The sequence below is a fragment of the Sparus aurata genome, chromosome 7 (genome assembly GCF_900880675.1).
Source record: "Sparus aurata chromosome 7, fSpaAur1.1, whole genome shotgun sequence".
Classification (NCBI taxonomy): Eukaryota; Metazoa; Chordata; class Actinopteri; order Spariformes; family Sparidae; genus Sparus; species Sparus aurata.
The window spans coordinates 7,646,024-7,657,160 of NC_044193.1; the positions used below are offsets into that span (position 1 = coordinate 7,646,024).

The 11,137-nt window shown below is 42.7% G+C and overlaps 1 protein-coding gene across 1 annotated transcript; it reads left to right on the top strand.

Annotated features, from left to right (window-relative positions):
* Positions 1–5,613: 5,613 nt before the first annotated feature.
* Positions 5,614–10,909, top strand: nr4a1 (nuclear receptor subfamily 4, group A, member 1). Its single transcript, XM_030421675.1, has 7 exons — positions 5,614–5,719; positions 7,164–7,950; positions 8,043–8,172; positions 8,259–8,422; positions 8,513–8,715; positions 9,109–9,287; positions 9,811–10,909. Exons 1-7 carry the CDS (start codon positions 5,667–5,669, stop codon positions 10,065–10,067), a joined length of 1,773 nt encoding a protein of 590 aa, XP_030277535.1. The 5' UTR covers positions 5,614–5,666; the 3' UTR covers positions 10,068–10,909.
* The last annotated feature ends 228 nt before the right edge of the window (positions 10,910–11,137 follow it).

Sequence of the window (11,137 nt, forward strand, 5' to 3'; positions counted from 1 at the left end):
CCCAACTCGTCAAATGCTGATGCTGACGTTTGGAATTACAAATTGGATGATTAAGTGTTAAACTCTTGTTTGTCAAAAGGATGTTCAAACAATTTTGTGATTAAAATTTTGAGGTTGGAGTTTGTCATGATAAATCCAATTCCATACCAATATCATCATTACGCAAAGGAAGTGGGGGAATAAATATCAAAACAATTAGAACCAACACAGAGTAACCCTAACCCTTTAAATATACCACTGAATTTAGTCAACTAGTTTGTACTAAAACTGAATTTTAACAAGGTATAATTTATTAAATGCCTGTTGCGTTGCACTGGATTACATCATGCAGGTGTTTCTATATTTCAGGATCAACTCTATAAACAATAAATATTAGATCGAGGGAACCTATAAATAAAACACTGGAGGAAATGTATACAGACTCACATGCACACACATATCATGTTACGGGGCTCCAAACAATCCGCACCCTGCGCAGCCCATAAAACCATCAATTTGACGCCGAAGTCAGAGGGCACTAAGTCTGAACCTGATCACCTTGAACTGCATTCTTGATGTTCGTCCCACTGAGAGAAGATGATATTCTGAGTGCAGAATACGAGCTGTGTTAGACACAAATTCATCTGCTCGTACTTCAAGTAAAGTGGCAGGCGTTGCTGAGCCCCTGTCATGATGTCCGTGTTTTCAGTCGATGTAAACGCAGACGTACATGTGAGAGGGGTACACTGATAGATTGCTTTTTATTAGATGTATCCAAATGTTTAATGACATTATTATCAAAGATTGTGTGTTGATACTCATCATCTGGTCTGAATAGGACTGTACACATCCCTGGTGTTTGTTCCAACGTACTTACATGCACAGTATTTCATTTCTGCCTCTGCAGGTCTCTCTATTAAAACAAAACAAATGACATTTGCAGAGTGTCGTGTCTTTGCTGCTGCTCAGTACTGACCATCTCTAAGTCGGGTGCAGAGACAAACCTTCTGGAGGAATAAACACCCTGAATACATCCAATTCTGCTCTGATCTGATCTGCCAACCAGGTCAGAGCACAGAGATCTTTCTTTCTTTTTTACTTTTGAGATTTAAAAGTGGATTTATCTTTGCTCCTGTTTATCAACCTGACTGCAGCGGCGATCCAGGGAGGAGTTCTCGTTCGCCGGGTGTTTATGTTCTGTGATTTTGACTGCCGGCTCTGCCAACCAGAGTCTCTGGTGAGCGCTGAGTTGCGTGAGAGTTGACCTGAAGTCAAACTCACAGACACCGAGCACATCTTTACGGCAGTTGAACAGTTAGGTGATCTCGCTGTATAGATGAAATTACACTTGATAATTATAATGATAAAATGTATTTATATGGCACTTTACACAATTAAACACAGATGAGCTGGACGTGACTCAGGCAGACATTACTTTCATTTGCCGACTTCCTTCCTCACTCTCTGCCTCTCTATAGCGACAGGCGACCAAATTAAATGCACCGTTCTCTCGAGTAAACTTGTGGATTTCTTTAGTGCGGTCATTGTTGGAAACATCTGGGATGATGTCAGTGCACAACTCGACAAACTATATAACAAAAGTCTGGTTGTTTTTAAACAATTTTAATGCCAAATTCTTACTTAACATCTGTTGACTTCACAATGAATGAGGCAAAGTCAAAGCCAAAGTCTTTGGCAGTGGGATCCTCTAAAGTTTGGGGAAAAGATGCAAAACACAACTGATAACATCATCTCAGCCTCATTTACATCTGCATGCAAAGCACCAGGGATCTACCCGTAATAGACAACTGATTTTAACAGCTGTGCTCTTTTTTATTTTCCACGACTGCTACAGTTGGAGCTGATATCGGTCCATCTGATGGAAACACTACAGCGCTGAGCTCCCTCACGGATTCTGCACAGTTGCTCTGCTCGCTTGCAAATTTTCAATAAGACTTTAAGACAGTGAAATGACCACAGACATGATTTAATGACAAGATTGAACGGAGAGGATTTCTCCACCATGACAAACATCTTCTCAGCTCAAAAATAGCTCCCTGAAGGAGCAACAGGTGGTGGGTGGAGCTCCGGCTCTGCACATGTGATAATACATAACAAGAACATGTGTGTGCATGTGTGTGAGAACAGTCGCACATCAAAGCACCAAAGTTTCTCACATGTCGCATTTTAACATCGAAGCTCTCACAGCTTCTACAAGTTGTCCTCCATCATGTGAATCTGCGCCCAAAAGACGTCCAAAGAGAGGATCGCGTTGATGTCACAGAGTGTGCCCTGTGTCCGATAACCGAGATCAGATAACCGCTTACATCAGTTTCTGTGCAGCAGGAAGGCCCAGTGAGCTGGCATGACATCACAGATAACTAGTGATTCACAGGGAAACAAAACCTTCAATGGGAGGGTGATTAGTTTCCACCCCAGACTGAGAGTGTTGGTTCTCGAGCCAAAGATGTGAACCGACCGTGAATTGAGATGTGAAATCACCTCAAACAGACTGAAAGAATGAGAAACACGGTGCTGCTCTCATCGACAAACCGCTGAGTTACACACTGTGGTAAAATATTCAACATTTTTGTCATCACAGTTCCAGCTAGATGTGTGTGTGTGGGTGTGTGTGTGTGTGTGTGTTCTGCGTCCTCTGTTGAACCAGACTGCGCAAAAGGCTCTTCCTCCCATGAGGCCACAATGGTGTTGTGAATGTCATTCAGGGCCAGTGAGCACATCATTAGTGACAACAAAACCAGGTCCAGACGGACAGAGAATTCAACTCAATTCAAAATCATATGTTTGTCCCTCGAGGGGCAATTCAAAGGCAGACGAGCATCCAAACAGAAGCAGACAGTTAATTTATCCACATCTAAAGAAGAAAACGGACTATTTCTCGTACTGTGGCTGCTCGAAGGTGTAATGACTTTCAAAATAAACCACACCAACCAAAACCTCTCTCTGTTTGTTTTGCATACAGACAATCTGAAAGAAATTCAGCGGATTAAAGGGGCTCTGCGGACAGATGTGAGTTTATGTTAGATGACATTTATAAACTAACTTCTGTTCCTCTTTGTTAGAGGAGTGTTGAGAATGTGCATGAAGTCACATCCTTTGGACTCTTGTGGAAAAAAATCCGACCCTTCACAAAGAAACAAACAGTCCAGCTGAGTAAAACAACTAAAAGAAATCATCTACAGGCTCGTACGGGCAACTGACAGAAACGGTTATGGTTTTTTCACTTGATGTTACAATCTGCTCACATGTGGCCGTTAAAAAAGTTATTAATACGTGTAGATTGCTACAAACAGTAGTGTGACGAAGTGAGACTGGGGATCTCACAGAAGGCCTGCAAAAAGTGTGAGCGTACAGATAAAGAGGGGTAAAAATATCTGCGTTAGTTTCATTTTGAGATGAATATGAATAAGAGTCTTTAGCACATGTCATAAAGTCATACACTGTACAACATAGTGAAACTGGTTCACTGACACTGACTGTAGTTTCATCTAATTTGGGGAAAATACAACCCAAAAATGACCTTGAAAGAACATCTGACAGTCTCGAGTGATTCGACATTAGAAGCTTCGGAGAGATTATCACCATGAGCACAACAATCAGGCTGGTATGCAAGTTTTGTTTTAACCTCGCACAGGGCCCGAGGTAAACTGTCGTGGAAGTCACTAATTACAGCAACTCAAACTACTGTGACTGACTCTTTTAGTAGGGTACTATTATGATCATACATTAACCATCATTGATTATAAGGTAACTAATGCTCTGACCAGAAATTGTACTTGTAACAGTGTAATATTCCAGTAAAGTAACTGTCCTCGTGCAAAAATGGTCTGACTACTAGATTTCAACAAAGGTTCCCTCTTTACAGGTGCTATTTGTTAGATAAGTTGTTTTATGAGTCTCGCTTACAACTCGTCAAATACTAACGCTTTGAGAATGTAGGACGGGTCTGCTGCCATCACAAAGGGTCACTATTTGACAAGTTCCTCAACACAGGACCCACCTTGACAAGTTAGTTAGTGGATATTTTGCCTTTTGACGCTGATTCCCGAACACATTTTTAACTAAATTAGCAGTTAGCTCTGTTGGTAGAGTGTGTGTCACGTATACACAAGACTTGCTCAGGGTTCGAGTCTGACCTGTGGCCCTTCGCTGCATGTCGTCCCCCCTCCCCTCAAAAAAAATAAATGAAAACTGGAGTGCCCAGATACCTCAGTTGGAAGAGGATGTGTCCCATGTACAGAGGCTGTGTCCTCACCGCAGCAGCCCAGGGCTTGAATCCAATCTGCATGTCATTTCCCGTCTTTCTCATGTACTATCCAATAAAGCCATGAAAATAAAGCCATGTCAGAAAGCAAATCATGATCATGTGTTTTGGGATCGCACTGGGCTTGCCCACCACTGGGAGACAGTTAGAGATAGTATGGAAAAAGTTTTGAAAATCAAGTTTGACTTTTGCTTCCAGGTCTTGTACTTAGGCATCATGCCAAAACAGATTTTTGACTTCTCCAAGGCGTACATGTACAGAATAACGTTGGTCGGTAGTAAAAAAAAAAGCCATCACCAAAAAATGGCTAAGTAAAGGTTCACCCTCATTAGCTGGTTTAATGTGATGCATGACATTTTTGCAATGGACAAACTAACATGTTCTTTGAGACTCAAGGCAGACATATTTAATAAATGCTGGGAAGGATGGATCAACTTTATCAACCCATATAGAGCTGATTTCAGGTAAGAACAACAATAGTACTCTAACTCCCGCTGACTCTCCACTACACAGACTCACTTGGGTGAGACTCTTTCTTGGGTTTGTTTTGTGCTGTGTTTTGTTTTTTGTCTTTGTTTCTATTGCTTTCTTTTTGCTTAAAAAACTCAAATGTACAGTGTAAGAAGCATGTCCTGTTGACTTTTTTCTTCAATAAAAAGAATCTATTTTTAAAAAAAGAAAATAAAGCCATGAAAAAAGGCCAGAATAAAACAAACAAAACAAAAACAAAAGTATTCACGCTGGGTAAATGGAGCCTCTGGGACCTCTGGACCTAATAAGCCCTGTGTCACCCATTCTGCCCAGTGTAGAAAACAGGTGCAGGCATTTTACTGGCTCACACCAGATAAAATCATTTTGAGAAACATGCATTTTTAGCATCATTTCTCCTCACTTTTACCAGACGAGATAAAAAACTGTTCCTACTATAAATAGAAAAACGTCTAAGACTCTTCGACTTCCTGTTTGCAAATCATGTGTTTCCACTCCATCAGCACGAAACGTCACAGTGTCCAACAGAGACACACTTTGTGAGGAGCTACAGGGTTTAACATCGACATGTTCACACATCAGTTTATATCAACTTTATATTCAGCTTTATGTGGATTAATTTAGCTGTATATGTGTGCGGGTTTGTGCGTGTGTGTGTGTGCTGCACGAGGACAATGCTGCGGTTCTTCGCTGTCCGCGCGTCAACGGAATCCCGTAGTGCGTCATCCAACGTCTATTCTCTTTAAGACGCGCTCGTGATTGGCCGCCGCCTGGAAATCTCCCCGCCCACCGGCCAGCCTTGTATGGAAACCGTTCTTTTTGGCGTCATGGGTACAACACAGCTGGTATAAATGCGCCAAGGCGCTGCTAGCGGAGGGACTACTCTCAGCTGGGGAGACTCTGAGCATGACTGATGGTCGTTTGTGGAGTACAGACAGTTCAAAACACTTGTAGACCTCCGAACAGGTAAGAGGCACTTGTTACTTTTAATACAGCAGACCTGAATGCGGAAATGACTCATTTTTACAAACGTTAAAGCTCCACCGGTGGGGACACCTGTGCACGAAAAACCGACTTTAAATCAAACGGAAAAGAAGTGTTTTCATCTACATATTTTGCATTTTTGAGCCAGAATAAAGTGCAGCAGGTAGGTCGCTGGACTGTTCTGTAGAGGTGACATGTGCCTCATAATATTACAGCACATGTGAGGCTCATACAGTGTGTTGGCACTGTGCCCCCCGTGTGAAAGCCGAGCCCACTCACTGTACCTCCTAGGCATGTGCAGCTGACTATACTTACTGCTGAGTAACATATGATGATAGAAGATTTAAGGCTGTTGCTATGAAGAGCAGAAAACTTATAGCTTCACTCGTGAACTTGAGGAACGCCCCTGGGGTTCCTAAAAGCATCTGATTCACGGCAGACTGATACTGATGTTAATAATGTAATTCAGCAGGTGAAATGTTACGTGTTTGCACCATTAAATGATTATGGAATAATTTTTTTGTAGTTTATTCAAGAGGGGACAATGCAAATTATTAAAAACTCATGTTAATTTGGGTAAAAATGACAGAGGTAGCCAACAGGGGTAAACAAAACAGGAGGGGGGGGGGGGGGGGGTGTCAATGATGCTAAAACTGAAATATTGATATTGTGTTAATAAAACACATGAGATAATATCTTATGATAATCCAGCAAAGATGTTCATCTGGTTCCCTTTTCATTAGTAATTGAGTGAAATTGTTCTTCTGGTACACTTTAAGAAAACCAAAAACAATTATGGTTACAGACTCTCTACACCTCGATAATCGGTATCGTGACAGCCCTACTGCAAAATGATCTTTTACTGACAATAATCTATTTAAAGCATCTTTAAATCGGAATTCTAAATCAAGCAAGAGCTGATGTACTTAAAAATTGTAGGCCTATATTTAGCAAATATGATGCTGTCCTCTCTTAAAATGGACAAGAAAACAGACCGAGCAATGCTATGGAATACATATGATCCCAAAGGATGTTACTCTGTTCTCCAAACCAGCAAAAACAACTGGAGAAACGAGAAATGTTGACAAAAGGGCATCAGTGAAAAGGGGCAGGTGGCAAAGCAAACCAGAGCTCTGCACTCTGCACGTGGCTGTTTCATCTGTTTAGGAGTTTAGGACGTATGTATGTATAAATCATCCAATGCTTTAATTGCTTCAATCTCAAAGTCTGAGCCGCCACACGTCAAACCTCGGCCTGTATGATAGTCCAGCACATGAATACTGATGAACAATGTGGAAAAACGAGGGTGCAGACGCTCGTTTCTGCCCTCGGGACCTCCGGCAGATTAACTGACCATGGCTTGAAGGTCTGAGATAATGATGGTGGGGAAAAAACAAGCTAACATTTCTGATCATGTCTTTTTCAGTCTTGCAGCCATGACATGCGTACACCCCCAGCACGCATCCCAGCCCTGTGAGATCAACCTTGGCGGCTCGGAGCTTCAAAGCACAGACTTTATCTCCAGGCTCACTGTCGATATGAGCAGCCCACGGGACCACCTCTCTGCTCAATCCCTGCCAAGCATCAACTCCCTGGTGGGCACTCAGGCGGGCGAGATTGACGCATACTCATGTCAGTTCACCGCAGCTCCTGCCCATGTCGCTCCGGCGCTGGGCCAGGAGACTCCCTTCAAGCTGGATGACCTCCAGGTGTACGGCTGCTATCCTGGAGCGTTCACATTGAGTTTCCCAGATGGGGCTGCTTCCCCTGCTGGGTCAGATTATTTCGGCAGCCCCGCTTCGGCCTCGTCTCCTTCAACGCCCGGGTTCCAGAGTCAGCATGCATCCAACTGGGATTCGGCCTTCGGGCCATACTCGCCCAGTCCAGGATACTGGGCTACAGACGACGCCTCAGTGTCTCATGCGCCCTCTTTCTTCACGTTTGGCTCAGGGTCCGTGGAGGACATGTCTCATGCTGGACAGCAGCAGGATCCTTTCGGCATGATCCACAATCACCCAGCTGCAATGGATTTCTCGTCTTTGGTGATGGAGCAGGCTCATAACCTTGATGGCACCGAGCAACTGGACGGGAGCTTATCACCCAAGTTAAAGAGTCCTGGTGGAAACGAGGGCTGCTGCGCTGTGTGCGGGGACAATGCCTCCTGTCAGCACTATGGCGTTCGCACCTGTGAGGGATGCAAAGGATTTTTCAAGGTAATAACACTTGCAATCAATCTCCCTATTTGTGTCTATGTGCCTTCTAAATGAACGGGGTTTAGAGTATTTCTTTCTTTTGTATTTCACAGCGTACAGTCCAAAAAAATTCCAAGTACGTTTGCCTCGCCAACAAGGACTGCCCTGTGGACAAGAGGAGGCGGAATCGATGCCAGTTCTGCCGTTTCCAGAAGTGTCTCGCTGTAGGCATGGTGAGGGAAGGTGAGTTCATTACGAACCCCGATGAATCATGGCTGAATTATAATGATGAAAACTGAGAGTAACAGTTGATGTCACTCTTCGTCTAGTTGTGAGAACGGATAGCCTGAAAGGACGGAGAGGTCGCCTGCCGTCAAAACCCAAAGTCGTGCCAGACGTGACATCCACTGTGTCTCCAGTGAGCATGATCGCCTCACTCGTGAGGGCCCACATCGACTCAAACCCCGGCGTAGGGAAACTGGATTACTCCAAGGTAAAAAAAACTAAAGTATAGTCCCTTCTTTTTAAAACTCTTTAGGAATATTTGATCACTCACTTGAACTTCTGCTCTCTCTACTTTCAGTATGATGAGACAGAAGTCAGCGCGAACCAGAAAGAGGATGCAAACGACATCAGGCGGTTTTACGACTTACTCACAGCCTCCATGGAGGTCATCAGGAAGTGGACGAGGAGCATCCCGGGTTTCTCGGACTTCTGCACAGAGGATCAGGAGCTTCTGCTGGAGTCTGCGTTCGTTGAACTCTTCATCTTGCGCCTTGCGTATCGGTGAGTGCTGCTTCTTAAGGCCTCAGATTTAGCCCCGCCCCTTTCCGGTGTGCCCAGTTGGACCTCATTTTGGTAAAAGGAAAGTCAACAGTAGGGCTGTGTATCGTTTAAAAACAATTACATTTTTGATATTCTATAGTATCTTGGTAAACTTATGTCAAACTGGGGCTTTCTTGAGTTAAAAATGAACTTTTAAACTGACAAACATCATATGTGTAGATCATGGCACAATTCAAAAGGGATAAAACAATATTTTTCATTCACTGCCATAAATAGCTTTTCTAAAATAAGGTCCCATGGTGCTCCACCGGAAGAGGCATGACTTATAGCAACTAAACTGTTGGATTTCTTCATGTTACATTTAATAACTATTGTGTTTTTTTTCTTTTAAAGTTCCAATCCCGAAATGGAAAAGCTCATCTTCTGTAACGGGGCCGTGCTTCACAAAATGCAGTGCGTCCGAGGCTTTGGAGACTGGATCGACTCCATCTTGGAGTTTTCTCAAGCCCTCCACCGCATGAAGCTCGACGTCTCCTCCTTCTCCTGTCTCACAGCCCTCGTCATAATCACCGGTAGTTACTCACCCTTTTACACAGCTAACTTTAGACGGGGAGAACATCAGGTTCAAACACACGTTTTTGGGTTTTTTTTGGGTCAGAGTTACTTTTATGGAGCAGTTATAATTGGTGAAGACAATACAAGGCAGTTACACAACACATGATTGGCACAACAGGTGTATGACAAAATGTAACGCGACCTCATGTATAGTGCAGAGGTGTAATATGTCACAGCAGACTAAACATAACCACAATGCAGGTTTACATTTAGCGTCGAGGGAATGTTCCAATGTAGCAGCATTCACAGCAGGTGTCCACTTCAGCACTGTGGTATCCCACTTGTGTCTGTGTATATATAGTTATACAGTTAATATATACAGTTAATATGTTATTATTAAAATCAAATGAGCAAAGGAAATGATTGGATCACATTTGTCATTGTTTGCATTCTCAATAGTCAGTGTGTGTGTTATAAAGTCAAAATAATGAAGCATAATGCTCACTTTGGTTCTAACGTGTGTCTTGTTTTCTTCTGCAGACCGACATGGTCTTAAAGAGCCTGGACGTGTGGAGGACTTGCAGAACCAGCTCATCACCTGCCTTAAAGATCACGTTTCTGGCTGCGGCTCTGCCTCTTTGCGGCCCAACTATTTGTCCAGACTTCTCGGGAAGCTGCCTGAGCTCAGGACTCTGTGCACTCAAGGCCTCCAGCGCATCTTTTACCTTAAATTAGAAGATATTGTTCCTCCTCCACCCATTGTGGACAAAATCTTCATGGACACGCTTCCGTATTGAGTGGAGTTGATATGAGAGCCGAAAAGAACAGACTGAGCACTCATACTGCAGGTGGCGTTAAGTGAAACTGCAAGAGGAATCCTGAGGGATTGTGCAGCTCCAGGGGAAAAAGGGCTCCTTTTGTATTATTAAGTGAATGAGTTATAAAACATGTAGAGTCAAAACTCTGCAGATAGGCCAGCTCATGGACCAAAAGGTGACTGTTTACACACAACAACAAGGTGCCATGAATGGAAACATTTCTGATGGAGGGAAGACTCCACTTGCACTTTCCAACAGTTACAAATTGAAAACCAATAATATGTTTGCTATTGTTTTTTTTGTTTTTTTGTAAAAGATCTATTTTTGTGCAGTGGCTAAATTGCACATGAAATATCAGAGAAAGCATTATATTTCTGTTTGAATTGGAAACTCCAGGTGCTACGACATTACAAAATTATTTCACAGAACCACTTTAAACCCCTTCAGACTGATGTTTGGTGAGTTCACACCCATCAGTGTCCAAAGCATCCACCACTCAAATCTCCAGTTTGCTTTTAATGCCACCACTTGTATTTGGTGACAATAAAGTAGGTAAAACCTACAGAATTATTCAGAAGTAACATTCATGTATCATGAATAGATTTTGAGCAGCTAATACTGTATACTGTGTATCATCCAGTACAGTCTTATACACTGGTCTTGTTGTAAATGATTTGTAATCTGTTTTAAACCCGCTCATGTTATTGCCACATGAACTGCATTCTGTAGTTTGGGGAAAATGCAATTGTTTTGGCTGTGATATTTTTACTTGAAGTTATATTTTAATGCCGCTGAACATAAAATAAAAAAGGTGCGTATTACAGCTGCTTCTGTCCTCTAATATATTAAGAGAAGTATATGGAGTTTGGTAGTTCCTTCAGATAGGGTTGAGTGAATTAATGTGTGTCCTGCTTGTGTTTTTGCAGCATTATTGTTATTACATTATTGTAAACAGATAAATATCAGCCCGCTGTTGGGAAATCAAAGGAGACTTATTATGCTTTAAAGGTAAAATGGTCAAACTCCGCACCAACAGAAGCTCCTCTCTC